The sequence below is a fragment of the Xenopus tropicalis genome, chromosome 7 (assembly GCF_000004195.4).
Source record: "Xenopus tropicalis strain Nigerian chromosome 7, UCB_Xtro_10.0, whole genome shotgun sequence".
Taxonomy (NCBI): Eukaryota; Metazoa; Chordata; class Amphibia; order Anura; family Pipidae; genus Xenopus; species Xenopus tropicalis.
In genome coordinates, this window is record NC_030683.2 from 72261440 (window position 1) to 72289056 (window position 27617).

General features: G+C 37.9%; 1 protein-coding gene across 5 annotated transcripts in view; it reads left to right on the forward strand.

Moving 5' to 3' along the window:
• The first annotated feature begins 463 nt into the window (after positions 1-463).
• The window catches only part of fli1 (Fli-1 proto-oncogene, ETS transcription factor), a 57890-nt gene continuing 30736 nt past the window's right edge, over positions 464-27617 (forward strand). Inside the window, exons 1-4 of one of the 5 annotated variants that reach the window (XM_018095217.2) lie at positions 464-860; positions 18877-19088; positions 25674-25828; positions 27312-27515. In XM_018095217.2, coding sequence (XP_017950706.1) covers positions 828-860; positions 18877-19088; positions 25674-25828; positions 27312-27515 — 604 coding nt within the window. In that variant the 5' untranslated portion in view covers positions 464-827. 5 annotated transcript variants of the gene reach the window in all.

A 27617-nucleotide genomic window follows, 5' to 3' on the forward strand; every position in this document is an offset into this window, starting at 1 on the left:
CTGTCAACATTATGTCACATATAATTTGAATTACAACAGCTAGCAAGTATTAACCAAATATTTACACCTGTGGTTCAACTACAACAAACAAAGAAACGCGAAGGCTGAGTTTAACCAGACCAGGTTACAGGTGAGGCCAGAAAGTAATGAGGGCTCAGCCAAAAACCACCACCCGAAAAGAAGAAACAAGGAGGGGTTTATAAAGAAAAACAAGTGCCAGGCTGCAGGGGGACCGACCCCATATTTAGAATGTGTGTGTTGGGGGTGAAGGCAGATGATGCTAATGAAGGGTTAAACATGATCTGAGGAGGTGGGACTCCATTCGCCCTAGGCAAGGGGAGAAATGACCCCGCAAGCAGCATCCAGATGTGGCAGGCTCTGGGGACATTGGATGCAGACCCCTGGATTGTGGAGCAGACAGAAGGAGGGGGTGTGAGTACCCTTCATATTTCCCCTCCTTCTCTCCCCCTTAGCAGTCTACATGGAGACAGAACCTCCCTCCTTAACCTACAGCATCCCCCCACCCTACATCTGCACTGAAAATTGCACTTGAATTGATGAGGCTAATTTCAAGGGGGAGGGAAAGAAAGAAAAATAATAAGGCAAAAGCAAAGGGAGAAAGAAAGAGAGAGAGAGCAGGACTAAGCACAGACTTGGGGATTACATCTACAGGCAAATGGACACATAAATTGCATTCAAAGAGGGCTCATTGCTCTGTGCCCTCACATCATCAATATACCTGGCGGATCTACTTGTTCTGGATTGGATTCAACCCAAGCTCTGCGGCCCCAGCATTGGATTAATCTGGAGCCCTATTCCTCGCAGGGATGCACCTCAAGAAACTCGTAGAGCACAGGAAGGTGGGTGCCGGCTCCTCTATTATAATGGGCTGTGGGCTAGCCAAACAGAGATAGCCAGTTATGCCTCTGGCTCCCTATGGCCTGCTACTTGTTGGTGGGAATCGATCAGCCAAAACATTTACTCATTAAAAAAAGGGAAAATCTACAACCTGCATCGACTGGATGGGATCTATGTGTGTGTGGTCATTATATGATAATATACTAATGCAGGAAACTGCAAAGTATCAGGTACACGGTACGTACAATAAGTAACCAGATTAGCCACACGGAATCATACCAGTGCTAATTTTTCAGTACTAAAGTAAAAATGACCAGTGCTCTGCCTGCTGAGGCATCTACCATGTCTAGTTATTTGGCCATTTAATAGTATGTCTGTCTATCATCCATAGGAGTTATCTACCTACCTGCTGAGCCTGCCTCTTTCTGCCTGCCTCTGATATATAGATAAGCAAGCAAGCCTGATACTAGCCAGCATTAGGTTGTGTTCACTTTTATTTGGTTTAATGATTATTTTATGGTATGTTTTTGAAATTACTGGCAAAAGAAGGAGGCACAGATCCAAAAGAAGGTGTGTGACATTGTGACTCAGAGAGATGTCAGGAGCCCAGAGAAAGGCCGAGTGGGCAGGTTCCAGTTGGCTCAGTAGAACTCAAACCACTTGGTAGAATGTTTATCTTGTGTAGAACCAGGAAAGGACCCGCAGGAACAATTCTCCCCTTTCCTTATCTTCCTATGGCAAATATCCTGTGTGTTTGTCATGTTGGGAGCAGGAGGCAACAGCTCACAGCTTCCTCCTTACAAAGGCGAGTGACTTCACTTCCCAAAATTAGCTGAAAAAAGTTTCATCCGGTTCTAGCTGTCTGTCTGTCTGTGTCTGTCTCCCGGCCGAGAGAGAGCCCTGGGAGTGGGACAGGGAGGGATCGGCTGGGCACTGGGATACTGTACAGCCGGGTCAATGTGTGGGACGGTACCGGGCTCTGCTCAGCTCACAGACACATGGACGGCACCATTAAGGTAAGTAATGGGAGGAAGGAGGGCTGTGGGCTCGCTGTCTCCATCAATAGAAGGGCAGCCTGTATGCACATTCACTGCACGACTCTCTTCCCTTACTCCTACATTGTAACCTTCTCATTCTACCTCTCACTTTGCCTCTAATTTTTTCTATTTATACTTACACTTCCAGCCCTAATTCCATTTTCTGTCTCCCTCCTTACCTTCCTCTCATACTAACATTTTCTCTTTCCCCTTATGCTTTCCCCAGAACTTCATCTCTACCCCATCATCATCTCATGTTCTTACTCATTCTTTAGCCTCTCTTCTACCTTCCCTCTCTCTTACTCTCTCCTTGTTCTTACCCTTTCATTTCTTCGCTGCCCCAATACCTTTCCTTAAATTGCTGCCCGTTATGTGTGTTTTGTTTGCTCTCTTTCTCTGCTATTTCCCTCTGTCCCCCCCATTCTGCAGCCGGTCCTGTGTCTCCCCCATACACATACAGATACACATACACATACACATAAAGATATAGATACACATACAGAGACACATACACATAAAGATACAGATACACATACAGATACACATACAGATACACATACAGATACACATACACATAATGATACAGATACACATACACATAAAGATACAGATACACATACAGATACACATACACATAAAGATACAGATACACATAAATATACAAATACACATAAAGATACAGATACACATACACATAAAGATACAGATACACATACACATACAGATACACATACACATACAGATACACATACACATACAGATAGACGCGCCTTTCAGATGTGCTGCAATAGGAAGGAGCCAGAAATCTTGTGCAATTGCGGTTACAGTGGGGGCGATGCAAGTAAACACATATCTTAGAAGCGCTAAAATTAGAGATAACTTTGCTGCACCCGAATCATGCTTGTATAGGGGATTTTCAGGTATGTGGAGCAGAGCTCTTCTTTTCAGCGGTGTGATATGATTCTATATTATATCAGCTACACCCACTTGCTTTATGTACGCATATGTTACTCCATTTGCTCTATTATTTTTAAGTGACAGTCATCCTATCCCTGTACATAGTGAGGCGGGTAATATGAAGGTAGGCAGAAGAGAATAGTGAAGGGCCGGGGGCAGCGTTAGCCAGGAGGAGCGGGCAGAGCAGCACGGTGCGCAGGGTAAACGTTGCTTTTCCTGACTGTGCGAGCTAGCTGCCATAGTGGGCTTTGTGAGGCAAAGTAAGGCAGGCTTGGCACACAGCCGGGGCCCATGGGAGGCAAGGAATCCCTCTCATCAGCTGCTGGTATCACTGACAGTCCTGCCACATGTGCACTTGGCTGCTCCCGGCTCAATAACTGCTTCTCTGTCCACTTTCATTATTCCCTTTCTCTCACTACATCCATCTTTCCCTCACAGTGTGCAAGCCCTGCACGCATTCTTGGGGGCTATATTTAACTTTTTGCATGGCCACCACCTCTTTTTCCTAATTTATTTCCCCCTATCAAAACTTTGCTTCCTTATTTTGTATACCTGTGTCTCTTTTTGCCTCCCCCAATTTGTGGATTGAGGTTCAAAATATGCCCTGGCACTTCAAGTACATAGAGGCCTAAACTAATAAATAGTGACTGTGGCATCTTACAGCAACCCCTCTGGCATTTACCAGAATCCACAGATTTCCAGTCCCTGTCACACTCCTAATACATTAGATTTCTTTTATTTCTGTGACTCCCCTAGCATATACTGTACATATGCTCCCCCACTGCTTTTAGCATTATTCTAGCTCTGTCCTTCTTGGGCCTTCATATTCCAATAGGTCCCCAAGCACAGAAATCACATAGCTGCAGTGCTTACTTTGGCTTTATATTTGTTTATAATAACTTAACAAAACAGGATTTCGGCCTATTCTTTATTTATATTTGTCATGAAAATACAGATCATAACCCCTCAATCTCAGTCTATCAGTCTTTAGCAATATCTATCTATCATCTATCGATCGATCTATCTGTCTGTCTATCTGTCTGTCTGTCTGTCTATCTATCTATCTATCATCATCTGTCTATCATCACCTTCTTTCTGGGACATATTTATGCAGATAATTTGCCAGCATATTTACACTTAAAAAATCGTAAGAATTGATGTGAGCTCTGGTAGAGTTCTAGTCTAAGCTAATACTAATAGAAGTAAAAAAAAGTTCAAGAAATAACTTATTGCGAATCTGAATAATCTAAAATTGAAATCATGTACAGTTTATATGCAAAACCATTTTAAATTAAAAGGTGTTTGCTACATGAAACTGCACATCAAATGGTGGATGAACAATATATGTTTTTTGACTTTTAATTATAAAATATCACCATATTACCCAGCCAAATACAAACTGGTTTGTTGTCATACAACAGTTTGGCACAGTTCATAAGATTATACATTGTTTCTGTGTTTAATGGATGTGCTTTCAATGCACTGCAGGCATGGAAGGGGTTACAGGGTGGGAAACATGAAGTAGTCTGCCGATGTCAACTTACAGGCAGTGCCCACAGACTTAGCTGCTTATAGTGGGGTTTTGTCTCTATGCCTTGGGTGGGGAGCACTTTTGATCTGTGTATTTTCAACTGGAAGCTGCTGACCTGCTGGAAAATGCAGTTAAGAAATAACAAAGTGCAGCAAGTGAACATGTGTGATTAGATCACCAAAGATAGCGCCAATGGGACGATGACAGGAGGGTGTGTATCAGAAGGGCATATTCAAGGCAACAAACATTGAAAATGAAGCCTGTAGAAGTGCAAGGAATTAATAAGAGATCACCAGAAGAGACAGTCACCTTAAAAGTAACTTTTAATATGATGTGGTCATATTCTAAGAAAATGTGTCTTTTTATTCTGTCTCTGTCTAGCTTAAATTAAAAATGCTATACAACTGCTGTGATCATGGACCCCAGTAGCTAAAAAAAACGATTCACCTTGATGTTGTATTTTTAGTTACTAATATCAATCTAATCAATTAGCTTTCTTTGAGGATTGTGATCTTTTCATCTTATTTTGTGGGCCTGCAGTAACTATATCACTTCTCTGTTGAGTGTAGTGGCACTCAAAATCTCTAAATTTGTAAAGTTTTAAATGTTTCTTGTTAATTACCATATAGACATCTAGTATATGAATTACTGCTAATGTAGTTCATATAATTGGCTTCAAAATACTTTAATATGTAGTGGCTTAATCCTTGGGCCTATATATATTATGTGGAAGCCCGCTTACTTGGGGTTTTTTGCCAAAAACTGTCAGCAGCATCTGCCCATGCAAAAATGCACCCAAACTGAAACTCTTTACTTTGTGCACTAGAAATTCCTGAATCCTTAAATGATTTATGTTGTACATCAAGTGTCATATTCTGGTAAGCCACAATTATGAATAGAAACAAATGGGTTCAAGTTTAAGGATCCTCTGATGACAAATGGATACACATATGGTAATGGGAAGCGTTTATGCTACTGTCCTGTGGTGGGATAAATCAACATGCTGTCAAATATTTGTATGGCATGTGGCTCTGGAAATACAGTCAAAACTATTATTATTAAATCTTTATCATTTCCAATAGTAGTCACAAACAAAATATTTGGTCAGTTTACCCTTAGCTAATAATGTTAGGGTTAAAGACATATGACACCAGTTATTTGTACCTATGAGCCACATCTAAAACATTTCTGGGGGCCAAATAAGGGCTGTGGGTGGCTATTAAATAGCCCCAATACAGACTGGCAGCCTACAGGAGGTTTTTTAGGCAGTACACCTGCTTATTATGCAACCAAAGCTTGCCTCCAAGCCACTGTGAGCAATATCCAAGGGGTTGGTGAGCAACATGTTGCTCACGAGCCACTGTTTGGGGATCACTGATCTATAAACGCAAAGGGAATTAAGGTCCCAGATAAAATCACTTCACAATAGAAAAAGATTAGGGTGGGGGGGCAACGCCTGATTCCAAATTCCCCCATTCGTGCACCCCCCCGTATGCTTGCGTGAACAAACCTCTTCCCCCCCTGCACTGCGCCAACGGGCATGCATGGGCATTTAAACTCCCATACAGAGCAGTGGGGAGAAGTCCCCATTGCTCCGTATGGGAGCAAAATGTCAAAATTTCGTTACGGCGGGGCAGCCACTAAATTTGTGCCACCCTAGGCCCGGGCCTTTGTGGTCTCGCCACAAATCCGGGCCTGGGGGGCGCATTATCGGGTTAGCTATGTGTATCAGTGGCCTGTATTGGACTGCCAGATTAAAGCATAGTAATTCTTCTACATGTATTAGAAAATCTTGGTTATTGCAATCTGTGGGTGACATTACCTAACCTTGGCTAATACATTATGTCTGTTTTTATGAAAACAGCACATGTGAATAAATGTGGTAAGTATTTGTAATCATAGGAAAGTGCCGCAGGATATTATGTAATAGTGGAAGAGCACATGCAACTATGTGAGCTTAAGGCAGGTGCATACTCAATTGTGCTACAGCAATGTAACCCTGAGATTCTGTGAAGTGTTGTGAGTCTCCCTGTGATATGCTGTAGAAGCCTCTCAGCTAAATTAAATAAGGTTTTTTCAATTTTGTGCTTCAGTTAAAATACATTTCACCTGTCTGTGAATGTGAGGGTTAAGCTGATCATACACTGGCCTACACTGGCTGCCAGCTCAGCTGCTCCTCAACATATTTTTCTGTCTGTGAAAATGCAGTCTTTATTGTATATCTAATTGAGTTTGTAATAAGACACACAGTAAGTTGGTAAATTTTGTTGGTAAGGATCTGCTGGAATATCCTATGCTTGTTGGTCAAAGGGCAAAAAATTTGCATCAGCCCAGTGTGGTCTACCACTTTACTGGCCAAAGATCCATTATTTGGTGACCTCACGAAACAAGTGTTTTTTTCTCATGTATGGCAGGCTTTAGAAGACTTCTGTACTCTTAGTCATGTAAAAAAGGTATGTAGTTTAAATGCAGAACCTATAATAAAATATGAACCTTCTAAAATCTCATTTAAATAGAATCTATTTATTAAGGGTGTTTGTTTTGTAATCACACTGTATGGTTAGGAGTGTACAACCAGTGTAATCACACTGTATGGTTAGGAGGGTACAACCAGTGTCGGACTGGGAACCCAGGGACCCACAAGAAAACCTTAGACCCTAGGCCCATTTTCCAAATTATTTTTCCTCACCCAAACTCTTTATTCTCCTAGTCTCTTTTATTTACATGCTAGCATCTATTCTTCCATCTATTTCTCCTGTTTCTTCCCATTCAGAAATAAGAAATGACCATGAAACAGGCCAAATGGTCAGGAGCAGGAGGGCCCACTTACACCTGGGCCCACCGGGAGTTTACCTGGTATCCTGGTAGGCCAGTACTACACTGGGTACAACCTTATATATATATATATGTATGTGCCTGAGATATGCTCTATTTTTTAGTTTGACTGAGGCTATTGAGGCACTATTCTCAAATTTGTAAATAAATTGCTCACGTTCTTAGTTTGCCTGTACTTTTAGTATTGCTAAAAATCCCTAGCACCTCAGGCTAAAGCAACCTGAGCAAAGAGAAACACCCTATATGACAGCCCTTAGACATATTTGTTAGCCATTAACTAACACAAATGTACCAAAAATTTAAACTGAGAAAAAGTCTACATTCCCCAGTAAATGAATATAGTCAATCTTATGAATAACTAAACATAATTTTTGTCCTATTGGTATGGGCTTAAAATTGATTGCTCATTCCCTACAAAAAGATATAAACTGCAGCTACATCAAAATATTTTCATGGGAGAGGTGTTAACTCTCAGAGACTTAATGCAATAACTTTGTTATATATCACATCACTAAATATGTGGCCAACTTCTTTGCTCTCTTAGTTGGCAACACAGTACACCACATTCAGAACTCTATGGACTTTGTCAACAAAGTGCATGAGGTAAAACTGGAGTTAGATGAAACAATGGTGTCCTATGATGTTACATTTCCAGTCACATGCATACCCACTACCGAGGCAATTGGAACAGTGAGGAAACGGCTGAAACAAGACGCCACCCTCAGCGGCAGAACAAAGCTGAACCCAGAACAAGTTTGTTCATTACTGGACCTATGTCGTAATACCACTTTCTTTAAGCATGAGGAAGCTTTTATAGACAAAGACAGGGCTGTGCCATGGGCTCGCCTGTGTCTCCATTTGAAGTGAATCTTTACTCGGAAGAAGTGGAAAAGAAAGCCCTGAACACCTTCAAGGGAACAACAATAAGTCATTGGTTCAGATATGTGGATGACACCTGGGTTAAAATTAATGCACACATAAACTCTGTGGACAAAAACATCTATTTCACAAGGGAAGATATGAAAGACAACAAACTGGCATTTTTGGACTGTGCAGTAGTTATCAAAGGGGGGGGGGAGCAGGATATTAAAGTATACAGGAAACCTACTTACACTGACCAGCAACGCCCTGAGACAGAAGTTGGTGCACCCTTAAGACCCAACACCAACCCACATGAAAAGGTCTATGCTGTTCAGTGAAGAGTGCTCAGATTTATACATTGGGGATACAAAGCAACCACAAGACAAGACCCAGTCCATCTACATCTCCTCCATCTACAAACTCCTTTGAGGACAGCGATGTGCATCTTTTGGACCGAGAGGACAGATGGTTTGAAAGGGGTGTGAAAGAGGCCATTTATGCCAGACTGGACGGGGGCCTGCGACACTGCTAAGTCAGCAACTTACAATGCTGTTTTTACATATTTCCCACATCGGTTTAACAACAATTTACACTTTCAGTCATGTACACTGAAAGATTAACACCTGCCTCAATGAGAATGCTGGTGCTATTGTGACTGGCTCACAGTTTCTCACACCTGTGAGTTTCAGCCAACAGCTAACTAAATAAGTTCAATGGAACCATTGTGATTGGATGTCTGTGATTGTACTACTCTTAAGGGTTTAAATGCTGGGAATTCCCATTCAGCTTAACTGAAGGAGCCACTCGAATGAGTGGTAAAACGTTTTTAAAGAAAACTTAGAAAGTCCAATTGCTTAAGACTTAGATAGTATATATCATGACCTGGATAAATGAGAATCTTCATAGACATACTGACAGTTAATTTAGAAAAAATCTGTTATGTTTCCTAAATTGTAAATCAAATATATGGCAAAAACAAATGGACATGTTCCAAATATAATTTTCCTTTCTTTTCTAAGATGATGACGCTGCTTCATTCAGCAGCTAAGTTCAGTCATTAAAAAAATAGGTAACCAAAGCTTTATCACATTTTGTACAGAATACAAACTGCTGCCTTCCTCATGTATTACATGTATGCAAACTTGCTTTATTCTACCTAATAACACAAACATTTATTATGTGTCAGCCAGGCAGGTGTCCTATGCATATGGAAATTGTCTACCAATGCATTTTGTCACTGTTACCGTTTATGGTAAAAAGGCAAAACCTGCAAAACTGACAAATCTCCCGGTTTAATAGCTGGTAAGTTCATTACATTTGTACTGTACTCTGCTATAATTTGCTGTTAGGGCATTTAGAGATCCTGGTGTACAGGAAACCACTTCTCAATTTTTTAGCCATATGTAATGTTTAAAAGCCGGATGATTTTGGAATATGAGAAGAAATGGTGCTGGTTCCATAGTGTGACCCTCATTTCTAGAAAAGATTTGTGGCCATATGCATAATTATTCCCCGCAGTAATAGAAATGTAGGAGATCCACCATCATGTTTGTTTAGCTGATGAGAGCAGCAGTTGTAAGCCAAAGTCTTCCTTTGAGCCTAGGGGAGGCAGAAGTCCTGTTAGGGGCCCAGTCCCAGATGAAAATCCTGATTGCTACAAAGGGTAAGGGTAAAGCATTGGTGCACTGGGGCATGTTTGAGCGTGAGTGCATGGCCAGTGAGTGTATGGTGCCCCATGATTTCTGAAGGCGGCCCAGTTTTTAGTCGCCATATTACATATTTTAATATTTTGTTGATTTCAGGACCATTTCTGAGTTGTAGCCTTACCACAGATACCAGATTTGGGAAGTTCACAATGCAAAGTAATTGGTAGTGGTAATTTTTGAGGTAACTGGTTTATCAGTTTAAAACAGTTTCAGTTCATGTGTTGGAGAGTCGCAATCTGTGACTATTTCTTTTCGTTCTTAATGTGGTTTTACATGTTTTGCACATTCTGGTATGATTTTAAAAAGAATAATATTTTTGCTGAGGTTTTATTTTATGTAGATTTATTGTTATGGTCAGTATATGAATCAAGAGCTTGCTGTGCTTCTCTATGTCTTGGTTTACCAAATTAACACCACTTCTTTGTCTTTTTATTGTTAACCTAAACAGGACCATTTGAATATAGGTGTGGTTTGCTAGAATATTTACAGCCTTATGGTGCCCATACACGTGAAGATCCACTCGCTTGACGAGGTCACTAAGCGAGCGGCCCTTCTAAAATTATTCTTACAATGTTATTAGCTTTTATTTGTTTTAATAATGTTTTAGCCTCCTTATTCCTTGTCTTTTCAACTTGCAATTAAAAAAAAGATACCTCGTTGTTTGGGGTCACTGTCCTGGCAACCCCCCAAAAAATGAAAACAGCCGGTCAGGCTAATGTGTGCCGCTTTATCCACTGGTGAAAAACATAAGCAAAGCAAACACATATACACCATGAATGGGCAGAGCAGATGTTTTATAAGGCCCTATTTAGCTGTCTTATGCTAACATCAATGCACAGTACTTTATTAAAGGGACAACTTACTTTTGAATTCATTAGTGGTATGACAGTGGCAATCTAAAGCAATTTGTAGTTGGTTTTTGATATATATTCTTTATGTTTTTTGGTTGCTAGGGTTTCACTTATTCTAGTAACCAGGCAGTAGTTTGAATGACAGACTGCAAGTTAAATACTAGAGTATCTCTAAAAACAATAAAAATCTACCCTCACGAATAATCTGCTTTCTGGTTTGTGGTGTCACTGATCACTACAATGCCAGCACTGAGGAAATGCAAAATAAAAGCAAATCTTTTAAAATGCAAAAAAATAAAAAATGAAAACCAAATGCAAATTACCTTTATTATATAAGAAGTCTATTTTGCATGGCGCCTGTAACTAGAACATTGATAAAAGCCCACTGAGTGGGTAGTAAATCAAATCAAAAGGTTTTATGTCAGCTACACAATACAGTTATTTAACAATATCCTTTGTTTTTGTATTTGACTGAAATCTAACTGCATCCAAAGCAACCTCACTTCTTTATCAGAACAAGCGAGTCTTCCGGTAGAACACATCCAGCATTTCCTGACCTATTTCCTCTGCCTGAACAAAGAAAACATTTGACCCTCTTTTTCCAGGTCCCATCCCATTGTTGTCAAACCATAAAACTGAAAAGATAAGGGGCTCAGGTTTACTAAGCTGTGCATTTTAAACATTTTAATAAAAAATAATAACTTTGGTTCCTGTCAAATGTTTATGGTAAGTGAAGCCCACTCCTAAAGCCCATGCAGGGACTAGTACAAGGGCTCCCACTGAGTGTCCTGTTTTATTCATTTAGTGAGACAAGAACTATCTTGTTAATGTTAGATTTTACTTTGTATTTGACCCATGGTGTTACCAAGGGGTTTAAACAGGATAACTTGTACTCTATTTGGAAATTAATGTTTGTGTTAGAAGCCATATGTAAGAGTAATTTTATTATTGCCCCTTGTCTGTGGTACAATGTTATACCATCACCTGTTAGAAATGGCACAATTTGCTTATATGTCCTAAATCGTGAGTTTTTATTGTTCTTTTACTCATAATGTATATTCAATACACAGCATTAGGTTTAAATCTTATACCTGTTATAAACAGCCAATATTATTATTTTTTTTTTTTTTGTAGCAATTGCTTGGTTAACTGGTGCAAAAATATATTCCAAAGAATGTATCTTAGCCAGAAACACACAGAAATTTTAGAAAAAAAATAGATGTCCACCTTTTTATAATCAGCGAGTTGGTATGTTAAATTTAAAATAAACCAATGGAGCCCATGGGAGGTCTGGAATGATACATGCTTTGGCCCATTAATTGCATTTAGCCTTTCAGTTAGACAGCTCTGGTATATACTGAACAGCGAAATAAGGCTCATAAAGATTGAAACCAAAAGAAAAAAGAAAAACTAGGGCAGTGTTTTTCTTGCCTTATATTAGTCCTATCAATAAAAACTGGCATTGCAAATGTAGAGATGTGCAAAAGGGGTATATTATGTGCCTTGCTGCTCTTCAACTACATTCTCATTAGGATTTTATTCTTTTATTTATCACCCAATGCATCCACTAAGGCAGGGATCCCCAACCTTTTTTACCCGTGAGCCACATTTAAATGTAAAAAGAGTTGGGGAGCAACACAAGCATGAAACATGTTGCTGAGGGTGCCAAATAAAGATTGTTATTGGCTGTTTGGTAGCCCCTATATGGACTGGAAGCCTACAGGATGTTCTGTTTGTCAGTACATCTGTTTTTTATGCAACTAAAACTTGCCTCCAAGCCAAGAATGAAAAAATAAGTACCTGCTTTGAGGCCACTGGGAGAAACATCCAAGGGGTTGGGGAGCAACATGTTGCTTACGAGCCACTGGTTGGGCAAAGACAAACAGGGTCAAATAATAAATATGGAACTCCCAGCAAAGCAGCCACATCAGGACTTTGATCCCAGACTTCCAGTACAGTTCACAACAAGGTAGAATTCCAATATATAACAGAAGCTAAGGACTACTTGCTTTTGGATTTATATACTACACAAGCACTTTCTTACAGTGCAGTTTGATTATATGCTATTCTGCTTCTGTCAGTTTCATTTCCTGCAGTGGTGTCTCAGGAACCTAAGACAGGCAATTAAGACTTTGAAAAACAAGTAAAACAAATTTCAATACATTTTTAATTTATGATTACAATGATACTGACTCATTTCTATCTGATATTGCCATCATGTCAGAATCTAGTAAAACAGAACATTTTAATTCATTCTTTTAGTACTCCACCTTTCCTTCTGCACATTTTCCATTTATGCTGAAATGGAGGCTCAAAGTTGTCTTTACTCAGAACATTACTCCGGCCACATTTACAAAGGCTCCAGATGCGAGTGCTAGAGAACAAAGGGGCAAAACATGGCCAGAGCCTTTTGTGTGTAGCTGGAATGTACAGTGCCACTACAAGGATCTCAAGAGCTTGATACCTGCAGTGTTAAAACAGTATTTGCTGAATTGTGTTGCATTATAATACATACTGACACAGTTAATGTTATACAGGAACATAAGGAACATATCAGTATTACTTTATTATTTATCAGCAATAATAACTTCACCTTAACACAGCTAGGATACAAAAGAGCTTATTTTTATATGATATACATCAGCCCTCATCAAAACATTATTACAACTGACCAAACAAAATATAAAAAAAGATATTATAAGCTTAGACAGCATTGTATGGTTATTGAGAACATTCCTTTCACATTCCAACCGTTTACTGGCTTTCCATTTTAAAGTGTATATAGGAAGTACTGCAGGTGAGTTCCATTTACCCTTGCGATCTGTTTTCATCAATGAAAAAAAAAACAACAAATACATTGTTACAAACATATTAATCATTATGTACCTAATCAGTATTTTTGTTAACACTAACCAAAATTTTATGTTTAAAAGAAAATTGGCTTATATTCTTCCAGCAAATTTATAAAGCTTATAGATCACTGCATGCACCAAACATTGCCATTATGTACATGACTGGAACTGTTATATTGTTGCTTCTGCAGAGGCGTTATCTTTAAACACACAAAAAAATTACAGCTTTAGTCATTAACTAATGATCGTATCATGTTAGAGCATATGATAAAAAAATTTGACTGCTCACATTAAATTCTATAAATAAAATAATATATATTACATATATTATCTTGTAAATTATTTTATTAAAAGCTACACACAGAATATTTTCTTCTATAAAAGTCAGTGATAAATTAAATTTTTTATGGAAGGACAAACTGGGATTAATTTATCAACCCCACGTCTGATATAAACTAAGAGGTTTCTTTTCAGAATAACTGTTTAATGCCTGTTATTGTTTGTACCAGTGCACACTATACTAACATGCAATTTTTGTTTCCACTTACAAAGTTATTATATTTCTTCAATAATACATGATACATAATTTAGTATCTTAGTGAACTGAACCACAACTGCTTTAACATTAAAACAATTCTAATATACCACTGGCTAACACACAACAGAAATCCAGCCAGAGAGTCTGGATTGGTCTTGATCAAGGTTTTACATAATGTGGACTGATTATTTAACATACCATGTGTTGGAGGACCAGTTAATAGTAAAACCATGGGTTAGACTAAAGCATGGTATTTATCCCAATAAAATTCAATAGGAGGGTGGCATCTAACTGTGGGCTTCGTATTGGGCAACCGTGGTCAATTTTTTTTTCTATTCAGCTCAAGGGAAGTAAATTGACAGCTGTCGCTTGTGGTATTTTAAAGCAACATTTATTTAATGTTAACCTTCTTGTATTGGAATTCTACATGCTCTTATGTTTGTAGGAAATCAAACAAGATACCTTGGCAGAAATTAAATTGCAATTAACAGCTACTTTGTTAATTGAAGCAATGTTAGATGTAATTACTTATGTCCTAAAGAGACTATCAACCACAGACTCAATTAGTCCTGAAAATTCTCGACTGACGTTTGTGGTTTGCAGTATCAAAATAACAATCTACACCATCAAAGCTGCAGAAGCTAGTTTAACTTCTAAAAATACTAGCCGAACTTCCTGTTTTTGCCAAGCAACTATAAAGGGGAATGCACACCATTAAACAATACTCAGAGCCATAAAGGAGTTGAATGAGGGATGGGTGTTTTACTCTGCCTCTTTACTCTTCCCATCCCTTATGAATAAAAAAGTGGGTCTCAACTGTAACACATTGGGTATGGGACAGGAAGGACATATGTTCACATTCTTCTAAATTTTGCATATTTTTCAGATGGCAAAACACAGGCACATTGGTGTTAGATGCAGAAAAACAGAGGTGCAACTACTTAAGTGCATGGCAGTTTGAAACATCTGCATGCATTTTTGCCCCTGTCAGTAATGAAGGCTGATATTTATAATAAGTGATAAAAACATAGCTTTTGCTTCAACCAGATATTTATTATTCATCTACCCTGCATGCAAAGCTTTATTTCAGGATTGGCAACATTTGTACACCAAAAATATCATAGGTTGGCTATTGTATTCCACCTAAACTACCCCTGTACCTGAAGATTTAATGATGAAATATTTATCTCACAGAATATGTATGATATGAACAATAATTATTTTGTAATTACATTCACTACAGTTATAGTAAATTCTGAGAAAGCAGTTCATCTTCTGAAAAGCAAGTGGTGATATTGTTGTAATCTGGCAATCATGAAGAAAAAAATCAGCATTCTAACTGTTATGGGGCTACATTCATTTTTTAAGCAATACAGGCAAAGTAAAATAGTATTTTAATAATAATGCACAATCACGTCCTGAAACCTTCCTTTCTAGGCAGGCAAACTCTTTATTTCCTTCAACTGGCCATTCCACTTTACATTTCCTGTCCTTTACCGCACTGTCATCCTGTGTCTGAAAAAAATAGCTCTGTAATTGTAACACAGACATGAAAATATAAGGTAATATTACAATCAAACCTGGACTAAGGCAACACTGGTCCATGTAGGGTACTTCTATTTCCCCAGAAGTAAGCTATGAAAGCAGGAAGTACATTTAAATTTTGTGTTATCAGTGAATTCTGAAGTTTTTATTGACTACAAGTTAATGTGGCCATGCAAGGGCAAATTTCAGCTGCCGAGTCAGCTCCTTCGGTCCCAGTTGGGAGCTTTTCTGCCAGTGTATGGGGTACTTCGATGGGCCTACCAGCCTTTAAACCTTTAAATTGGAAAGGGGCAGCAATCACATTGGCTCGTTGATGTGGCCCTCACCCTGGTGGCCATCATCCCTGAAAGATTTGCTGAAAATTTCTAAAAAAACAAAAGCTAAACAATATTATATTCCTTTGTAATTAAAACTATGTAGGCATACTGGCCTTGCTCTAAAATCATCCCTGCGCTGTAAAAGAAAAAATATAAAAAACATAATGTTTGCAATAGTAAGTACTATATTTTTGAAAGCAGTTTAAATACTATTGAATAATAATGAGAAATATCAATTACACATTTTCTGTGGTTTTAAAAGTTATTTGTAAATGTAATTGCAATTGAAAGCAGTGTTTGTTTATTTCTGTCTGTTCTCTGATTATAATTATTGAAACAATATAGCAGAGGTCCATCTTCCAAATCAGTGCTTCATGAGTCAGAACCTATAGGGCAGAGAATATAAACAGTCAATAGCTACTGCAAGTTACAAATGACTTAAAAACCACTGAAATGTTATAATGAATGTATATTGTAAAGTTGCTTTGAATTATATTACATTTTTTGTTATGAAAAAAGCAGATTCTGGAGATCCCCTTTAAAAGATACATAATTGTGATGAATTATCTTTGTAAAGTGTTGCAGAATTTCTATGCTATAAAAATAAAGCATATGTTAACTGTCTAAAGGCTGCTTATAACCTCAGAACCAGTGGATTCTAATTTACTAGGAGAGATGTAAAGCTAAATATGCTTATATTTTCATTCAGACAGACTTGTTTTTGTTTAGAATTATCTGAAATGCTACCTCTGATGTCTCCATTTGTTGCTTTGTGAATACTGGTCTGTATTTAAAATAGTAGATATTAAAAGGAATTTTTTTAGAATTCATGATAAACACTTCTAAGGAAAAAAGTAGGGTTTGGAGACCTCTAACGAGTTGTGTCTGTGAGATATTATGTTATTACAGTATAACTTTTCGCAAGCAGTTGGGGTCTTTGCAGATATTCAGTTACTGATTTAACCTATTGAATACCCAAAGGTTTGCTTGATTCAGAAACAACTCAGAATGATTGCATAGTTTCATGTTGACAGCATTTACACTTGGTCCATTCGTCTGAAATAAACTTTGTTCTTGCTGTGCCTCTGGAAGGAATGTGAAAAGAAGTCTTCACACTGACTGAAGCCTATATATCCCAAGGGCCATATAAACAGCTCACAGACTAAATCTACACAAAAGGCCTTGTGTCAGTTCCACGTAATGGAGACAAGAAGGAGAAAGCCAGACGTTGCACTGTGATTGGTTGTCCCCTTGGCAACTTAATGCACCTTTTTCTTAATGCAACTCAAAAGGAATAAGAGCATTTGTTTATTATACTACATAACTACCACCTAATTTCAAATTTGCCATGTGCCCCTTGAACAGTATATTTTCTGTTTTCATTTCATTTTCTTTGTAATTGTAACTGTTGCAAGAATTTGCAGGTAACATGCACTAACTGCAACTGGGGTTACCTAAAGCAAAAAAAATGTAAAGCTTTAAGCTTTTTTAAAGTTGAACAGCTTTTAAAAATAATTTTCTGCCATGATTTGCACAGAAAAATGATAGAAACAGTTGATTTATGCCATTATTATTCCAGCATTTTGTTTTTTGGGTTTTTGTTTTTTTTTACTTGGGTACACAGGGCTTTTTTTCTTTCCAGGGAATAGCAGAGATCAAAGGGACTATGACATGTTCCTTGGATGTAAGGAATGGTTGTTAGAACCAAATAAGTGATTCATGAGTATATTTTAATAACTATTCCCTACAATGATGTGGGCCTTTTTAATTTACACTTTGGAAAAAATATTTTTATGTAGCAGCCTGATGATGCTGCCACTAAAAGCTATCCTACCAGTATTTAGGCAGCTCCTATGGTTAGTAACAGCATTGATAGATATTGTATAATGATAGGTTAACTGGGGTGTTTTCTGAGGATGACAGTGGATACTGAATTATGTTAAGGGAGGCATAATGACGTTGTGATTCCACAAAAAAGGAGTCCTCTGCTGCGCAGCCAAGAAATCTTATTCTTCCCAACCATATATTGAAATTAATTTAAAGGAGAACTAAAGTTCAGCAAAGAATTAGGCCAGAAATGCTACGCCTTCTTTTTGGGGTATCTGTTAGGTTAGGGACTGACTCGCAATATACAGTATACATACAATATAAAATTCCAAATACAAGGCTGTTTAGTAATGCATCAGATTCACATTGCATGGCAACATAGAAGCTAGCACATTCTGAATCACAAACAATAATCAGTCCTGCACCACCAGCTTCTATGACAGACACCATTTTTCTGCTACTATTCAGATGACTGCTAAACTAAGTTTTTAAATAACATCCCAAAGCACAATGAGCATTTGCATTGTCAGTAACACTTAAAATATGGCCCAACAATTTCTTAGATGGGGAACTCTTAATGACAATCTTGATGGCATGGATCATTACTGTTATAGGGCTGTTGAACATCTGGGCGAATACAGCAAGTTCAGTATGTAAAACAACTTTTATATACATAATTTAGGTTTTGGATTTCCTTTAATAAATTAAATATCACTACAGTGCTGTAAATGATAATTAAAAAAAACTAAAAAATATTGTCCCATTTTTCATGTGACTGTTTCATGTAACTACTATGTGACTGTTCACAGAACTGTGTCCACTCTAAGTCATCAGTGATAATGTGCAATCCTCTTTATCTCCAGTTACCTTACCATACTCCTTTCTGATTCTGTGGTTTATCCCAAAGATGTCATTAAATGCACGTACAGTTCTTGTATATGTGCAGTTCGGTAATCTCCGTTGTTGTATACATTTTTGGGAAAAAGTAAGCTGCTTGGTAAAACATATAGCAGTCTTTTGGTACCAATAGACAGATTTTTGGGAGTTCTTCTGTAGGTGCTCTATGAAATATATTATAATTATTTTCATTTTCACATCTTGTTTCTATGATGTGCAAGCTCAGCATGAGCTTTCCTATTTAATTGCTCTCTTCTCTCACAGGAAGCTCTGTCTGTGGTGAGTGACGACCAATCACTTTTTGACTCAGCGTATGGAGCATCATCTCATCTCTCCAAAGTGGATATGACTGCATCAGCAAACCCTGATTATGGTCAGCCACACAAAATCAACTCCATACCCCCTCAGCAGGACTGGATCAACCAATCTATGCGGGTTAACATTAAAAGGGAATATGAGCACATGAATGGATCCAGGTAAGATTAAAAACTCTTAATGTCCAGACATTTTTCTCTCTGTCTATCTCTCTCTTTCACTCCCTTTTTTCCTTTCTGTACTAATCACTTCCTCATTCTCTATCCAGTACCCCATACCAAAAATTACCTATAATAAGAAACGATGGAAACATTTATATAGTTATATTGCTCTATCTCTACCAAAAATGGAACCTACCTCTTGGGTAACTTGCTAGCCCATAAATGCATTCTAGCTCTCCACAAGGTGTTGGCATGGCTAGTTCTAATAATCTCCATAGTTAGCGATGCTAAGTGGATGTATTTTTTTTAACATGCATTTTCAGTAACCCACTGCCTTAAATTTCTCCAAATACTTATACATAATATATATACACACACATATATATGTATAAATAAGTGTTTCCACAGATATCCATGTATTTTAAAGGACATGGAAAGGCCAAAATGTTAGGCACCCCCAAGTGACTTGAATCGCTTACCTTGTACCCCGGGCTGGTGCCCCTGTTAAGAGAAAACAGCACCAGCCCGGGGTACCTGTCGAGAGCGCTTCCTCCTTCCTGCTCGCGCTGCAGCCAATTGTCCCAGACAAATGCATGCGCAGTAGAGTGAAAAGCCGACTTCTCTGTTCAAAGTTTGGCTTTTCACTCTACTGCGCATGCGCGCACGATCGTTCAGGAAGGAGGAAGCGCTCGCTGCTACCCCGGGCTGGTGCTGTTCTCTCCTAACAGGGGCACCAGCCCGGGGTAGAAGGTAAGCGATTAAAGTCACTTGGGGGTGCCTAACATTTTGGCACCCCCAAGTGACTTTGTCTTTCCTTCTCCTTTAAGTATAATTGAAAGTTCTAGTAAGTAACTTGGAAATTAACATTTTGTCTTTATTTACTATATTAATGTCTATGGGGCAGATTTATCAAAATGTGAGTTTAGAGCTTAATACATAAAAACTCACCCATGTTCCGTTCATTACTATGGGATTTTTAGAAGCATATTTATCAAATAGTGAGTTCTAACTTCTAAAATCCCATAAGAATGAATAGAACATGGCTGAGTTTTTATGTATTAAGCTCTAAACTCACATTTTGATAAATCTGCCCCTAAGTCTTGCTGAAGCACTTTATCCTTATTCTTACTAATTCATTTTCTAGAAAGTTATTCTTTACCACACATACCTATACAAACAGTTACCTATCTTTAATATGACTTTGGTTTGAGAAAGCCTGAGTTTTATTGAGACATGTAACTCCTGCCTTGGGCTGATTACTTAATATCCCTGCACTTAAGGCACCAAACTGTGATTTTAAATTCCATGTAGTGACCTACTTTTACCTCTGTAACTGTGTACAGGGCAGCAGTGCATTGATATTTAAGAATGGTGTCAGCAATACTTACAGTAGTTACATTATAGTGCAGATGCAAGAACCCCAAGAAAGGCTAGAATGCACCTCTGAGCACTTTTGCTGTTTCAACTGCCCCCCCCCCCCCCCCCTCCGTCACGCACATGTTTTTAGTTAACTTGTACTTTGTCCAGTGCCTTGCATTATTGTCATGCAGCTTTATAAAGCCAGAGGGCAAGGGGTTAATTCCAGGAGGTTTCTGCAGTCTTAATGTATAGTCCTTCCAACGGACACGAGGGCACCCACTCCGTTTAGAAGAAGGGAGGTTCCATTTAAATATTCGGAAAGGATTTTTTACAGTGAGAGCTGTGAAGTTGTGGAATTCCCTCCCCGAATCAGTCGTACTGGCTGATACATTATATAGCTTTAAGAAGGGGCTGGATGGATTCTTAGCAAGTGAGGGAATACACGGTTATGGGAGATAGCTCTTAGTACAAGTTGATCCAGGGACTGGTCCGATTGCCATCTTGGAGTCAGGAAGGAATTTTTTCCCCTCTGAGGCAAATTAGAGAGGTTTCAGATGGGGTTTTTTGCCTTCCTCTGGATCAACTTGTAGTTAGGCAGGTTAGGTATAGGCATTATGGTTGAACTTGATGGACGTATGTCTTTTTTCAACCCAACTTACTATGTTACTATGTTACTATGTTAAGCTTTCGTGTATAGCATGTTCCCTGTTATCTTGCTGGGGAGGGGAAAATTCATTAAAGATACTTGTATCCAAAGATGCTTCTTACACTTCTCTGTAGTGCTTGTGTGTACGCCCATCCCACCTCTTGTTCTGAATTGCCATTAATTTTAACGCATGTGTTAATTCGCGCGCCGAAATAACGCATGATTCACAAACACTTAGATGCGCTAAATATCGCATTAGTCTATGCGAAAATTAACACCTACTTGGGCCAGGCGGTTATTATAGAAAAGTACAGTTAATGAGCTTTTGGCAACACAATATGGACTTGCAGTGTTATTTATTCAAGTCTGTGTTGGCGCTAGAGTGATGCAGCCTCCAGTTTGTAGGGAAATGGTCATTTTCAGTACAGTAATTTTCCGCAAGTATTGGCATGTATGGCTAACATGGCGTATGTTTATTCACACGACTGTTTATATGCAGCTACTATTTATATGCGGCTACTATTTATATGCTGCTACTATTAATATGCAGCTACTATTTATATGCTACTATTTATATGCTACTATTTATATGTGGCTACTATTTCTATGTGGCTACTATTTATATGCTACTATTTATATATGGCTACTATTTATATGCGGCAACTATTTATACACGGCGACTATTTATACGCGGCGACTATTTATACGCGGGGCGTTGATTAGCGTATGTACCGTCCAATACCACACGAAAATAGTCTTTGCGACTAAAATAAAGCATGCAGTATCGCGCATAAATTAACGCAAGTATGCTTTTAGTGAATCGTGCGTTAAGACATGAAAAATTAGATGCGCTAAAAATGTTACCGCATGCTATAAATAGCGCACGTTTTAACGCAATTTAGTGAATCCGCCCTTCTGTCTTTTATAAATAATATATTAAGGCTATGCTCACTAAGTGGATTAAATGAGGGGTCTGCCATTTCTTGGGAATGCTTTAATAAAAGGTTATAGCAGATGAAAGGTCTGATGGTGGTGGGCTAATTCCGCTTTTGCCGTTTATTAAAATGGCCCTGCCCAAAAGTGCAGTTTGCACACTGCACTTGCAGTCGAAAATAAATCCTTCTGGTCTTTGATAGGCACTGGTCTTAGTTTGGCTTCATTTATGAATACTACAGCATGTGTAGCCATGGTCCTTACTTGACAAAGCCAGCAACTGCCATAGGCAGTGATGGTAGAGGTGACAGGCAAAGAAAGGTGTTTAAATCTCTGGCTGCACCACAGTCACAAAAATTCCATGTGTGTTGTAGGCAATAATGTTATTTCTATACAGGTAATGTCCTTGTATTTGAAAAGTTTCAGTGAGTTATGCAACACAAATTACATCACTATGCAGCAGTTATAACTAATGGCATAGATAATAGGATACATTTTAAAGCATATCCATAACGCTTACATAATTTAATATTTTGTTGGATTTACATAACTTACATAGCTACTGATGAAGGTTAACACTTAGGCAGTGAAACTTTTTTATATTTGAATCTATCATTTAAACCTATGGGCCTGATTTAATATGATTTAACAATAGCTTTTTTCTATGTATGTATTTATTTTGGTGTATTCAGCCTCATTTGAGAAACACAAAGTGCACTAACCAAAAAGAAATTGGTTGCATTTCCTTGTGCAACAAAACATAGTTGTAAAGTGAAATGCCAACACATGTGTGCTGTAACTGGTTACATGTGTAAGATGGGAGCTGCTACCTAACAATTGTACCTCTGTTACACCCTCAAAACAGTTATCTTCCATATCCTCTAGGGACTGTAATGAGCTCTTTGGTCTGCTGCCTGGAAAAACAGTAGCCAAAGATGAAAACTTAAATTCAAACATATGTTAGTCAACATCTTATATCCATTTTGCAGCATCGGCAGCCCTGCACAGACATTCGGAAAAAATTATAGATGAACTGCTAACCCACTTGAGAGATCAGAAACACATTACTAAGTAAAATCCCCCTTTTCTTTCAGTACAGCATTACTGTTCAGTTCTGTTGCTAGTGACAATAACAACTTGCTGTTGTAATGTATTGTGAAATGGTTTGAACTATGATGACTTCCAAAAAAGCTTAGAATGTCAACATACACAAAGCAACCTGATTTGTTCACTGGTAGTAGAGGGGTTTTTATAATGCTAAGTATAGTGTCTGCAATAGTAAGTGGAAACAGACTGATTGCACATTAATCTATACTGTATATAGTGGTTGTTGAGGTGATAAATAGAGATGTAACTACAGTTGAAGTAACAGCGGTGCAAGGTACATTATGTGCTGTTCTTCCAAAAATCCATTTTGGGAAGAGTAAAGACCTAGTAGAACAGCACTCAGTCTGTTTATTAGTACAAATATAAAATATTTTATACAGAAACCTGTAAGAAAGCTGGACTAGTAATTAGATTTTTTAACTCCTCCCTCTGTTGCTCATCTGAACAGGAAGTTAGAAAAGTAAAATCACTTGTGTCACTGTTTTCTTGTTTAGTGCAGTGTACATCAAAATCCATAGATACTTCCTAAAGGGGGTCTTCCACCCTGCTTTTAAATAATATTAGAAAATCTAATTCTTAGGGGCAGATTTATGAAAACACGAGTTCGAATCCCAAATGGGAAAAATTCGGATTGAAAACGAAAATTTCTGAAGATTGCAAATATCACGAAAATTCTTACGAAAAAATCATATTAGTCACGATAATATCGTATTGGCGATCCGAAAGTCACAACATTTTCGTACCATAGGATTGTAAACAGCGGCAAAACCGATCCAATTTTTTGTGGTAAAAATACAAAAAAGTCGCGCAAGCGTCGAAAAAGTCGACATACGGTTGGACCAATTGAATGAACGCTCGTTCGTGGATAAGTAAATGTGCCCTCGTGTATACATTAATTTAACATTTTCAATAGTTTTAAATAGTTTTCAAAAGTCTATTGTATGCAGTTGTTATTGAAAGAGTATTTGTCTGGTTGTGATATTCTGGATTCCTGGCTTTCATTCCTCTGATTCCTAAAACTAGTTGAACAAAATTATATTATATTAGGTATATGTGCTATCAAATGTTCAAGTAGCCACTGTTGATGATTTTTTTGCCAGGTTTTCTAAGATTTGCTGCAAAAAAAATGTTTATAGACTCTAATATATTGTTTACTGAAAAAGGCACTGCAAAAGGTCTGGTGTAAAAAAATGCCCAATGCGTTTCACAAATTTTCAGCATTTCACAAATTTTTTGCCAAAGCAAAGCTGGACAAATTTGCAGATTACAAGACAAGCCACAAGTGGATACTACAATTGTCTAAAAAGAGCTATGGTGCTCCACATTAGACCCCATATTTGGGAAACCAAGGTCCCAAGTATTCTGAATAATAAATTCCGTACCTGTTTAAACAAAAATATCATAGTATAAACCTCTAGAAGCCAGTTGAAGGTTTCCTGCACATCTGAATTTTTTATCCAGTTGTAGTTGGAACCATGTGTAAAGAGTTAGATTCCAGGGACAGTGTGTGAAAATATAATATTAAAATATATTAAAATATTTTATGACAGTCCAAAAGATATGAAAAATATGAGGACAATGAAAGACTGTCAATTCTAAGTAGTAAAGTCCCGATTCAGTATAACACACGATATGATCAATAGCTTTTATATTGTAGGCTCTCATGTCAGCATGGCCCTCTAATTGTAAGAGACCCATTTGTTATAGTTTATTGCAAAGCACTATGTAACTTGTTCTGTAATGTGCAAAATCAGTCTTATTTCCAGTAAGCATCACATTTTTGATTGCACAAAATTAATGGTGATTATTTAATAGACCTCGAATTAAACTGATATATACTGTATTTATCCCAGATAGATGGTGGAGTTATGTACAGCCTTTACTTTTGCATACTCCAGCCATACTTGCAACTTCTCCAGGCTCCTCCACAGGGGCTAGTCACACAGTATGGGAACCACTGCCCTAAACAGACAGTACTGAGAAATGCAATTATCCTTTGATGAAAGCACAACAGCTCTCTGAATCCAAACTGGATTTCAATTTTAAATATGTTATTTGGATTCAGGGTGGTGCCTGTTCTTTCCTTCTGCTCCAACCCAGTGTAACTAGTAAACCTAACTAGTGTATTTTTGACACCAAAAATAGTTACATGTTCTTTGGAGGAATTTTTAAAGAGTTGCGACCCCGAACAGATTCTGTAGCTTACGTTATTATATATGTTAAGGCTTGCTATATAATACCGTAGAGGATTTCTTATGCAGCACCTCACAGCAAACAGCACTGGTGTAAACCAGTCTGCTCTCTAATGCTTAGAAAAAGTGCAGGTGTACTAGAACTGTGTAGTTATAGGGTATAGGGTATACATTGTTTCCAGTTGCAGAGACTGGATACTAATGGCTAATAATGTTTAAGATATGCAATTTCAGATTCCAAACATTTGTCACACTTATTTAATGAACTATTGTTACAGTTAAGAACAGTTAAATTATTATAATACTCACATACAACAACAATAATAATCTCAATTATATTTCTTTTAGGGAGTCACCTGTGGACTGTAGCATCAGCAAGTGTAGTAAACTTATTGGAGGGTCAGAGAACAATGCAGTGACTTACAATAGCTACATGGATGAAAAAAATGGTCCCCCTCCTCCAAATATGACCACAAATGAAAGAAGAGTTATTGTGCCTGCAGGTATGTAACAGATTAACGGGACCTTCTAACCAGGGAGAGCTCACAACTTTACAATATGCATTTATCATTATATAGATGTGTGAGAGAGATTAAGGGGCTTATTTATTATGCTGTGTAAAACGAATTCGCCAAAAAAATGGAGTAAAAAGCTATGTAAAATAAATGGAAAAGATTGCCGTCTGAACGCCGGATATTACGCCGTTATTTTCCATAAGTTCCGGTGGAAGAAAAAACGCGTAAAAAAATTATGCCGATTTTACGCCGTTTTTACACGGCGAAGCCAGGCGATGTGTGGTGAATATTCTCAACGTTTTTTACACAGCATAATAAATATGCCCCTTAATGTACCTGAAAATTGATGCTATATGAACAACACCCTCCATTAGGCTTACATTCTAGCAATGACATGGCTTTATGTTAGAAAATGCATAAACACTATCTTAACTTCCAGAAATAAATATAAATATTACTTTTTTTTATAGAAACATATTTGATTCCACAGATTGAAAGAAACCCATGTTCACAGGCACCAGTTCCCATCCTTCTTTAGGCTCAGGCACACAAGGAGATTAGTGCCCATAACAAATCTTTGCTACCATGGGGGACTAATCTTCCCAATCTCTCACACGGGAGATTATTCACTCACGATAAATCTTTACTACAGCAGGTGACTTATCTTCTCCAAGTCCCTCTGCCTGTTGTAGAGGGTGGTACACTTAGGGGCACATTCATTAAAGTACGAATTCAAATCACGAAATCCGATAATTTCTGATGATTGCAAAAGTCACAAAAATTCAGTTAGTTTGAATACGAAGATTTCTTACTTACGAAAATACGCAAAAGTTGTAAACTTTAAAAATACGAGAATACAAGTTTTTTGTAATCGGACCAGTCATACTTTAATGAATGTGCCCCTAATTCTCTGGAAAGAAGAGGGACTTTAAGACTCAGAATCCATCATTTCACAATGGAACACAATAAGGGTGGCATTACATTACATTGGTTTTCTTTCAGTCTTTGGAATCAGTTAAAATCTATCTATATTTATTTCTGAAAGTTCAGATAGCGTTTATGCACCTTTTCTACATAAACACAGCTGAATAAGCTTTTGTCAAAAAGAGGGGAATATTTTAAAGTATTTTGAGTTCTTTTATGCCTGCTGCATGGGCAGATTTCCCACAGGTGACAAATGGCCCTGTGTGTCATTGCCCTAAATAATGTCTTCCTAGCATGCACTAAAAAAAGGCAGCTTGCACCAAAAATGCAGATGAATGCTTAAAACATGCAATAAAGTTCTTTACATGTTTCATGCATAGCATTCATTTATAATTTGTTTTTATAAACTATAACTGAAATGAAACCACACAGAGACATCACATATTACCTAGTTTATAACATGGTAAAAAGTATCTGTAGATAGCACTGCTTGCAAAACTGTTTTAAAAGAATAACCCTGTATCTGATGTCATCTTTTTATGTCTAGATCCCACCTTATGGAGTCAGGACCATGTACGCCAATGGCTGGAGTGGGCAATTAAGGAATATGGACTTGTGGAAATTGATTGCACCCTCTTTCAAAATATTGATGGCAAGGAACTGTGTAAAATGAGCAAAGAGGATTTTCTGCGTAGCACATCCATATATAACACAGAGGTTTTACTTTCTCATCTCAACTACCTCAGGGATAGTAAGTATCACATATCCAATTCTTTAAGTCTGTCCCTGATAGAAGTGTTAATATGCCTATTCTATTTTGTTACAATTTGTGGCAGATTAAAAGGGGTAGTAT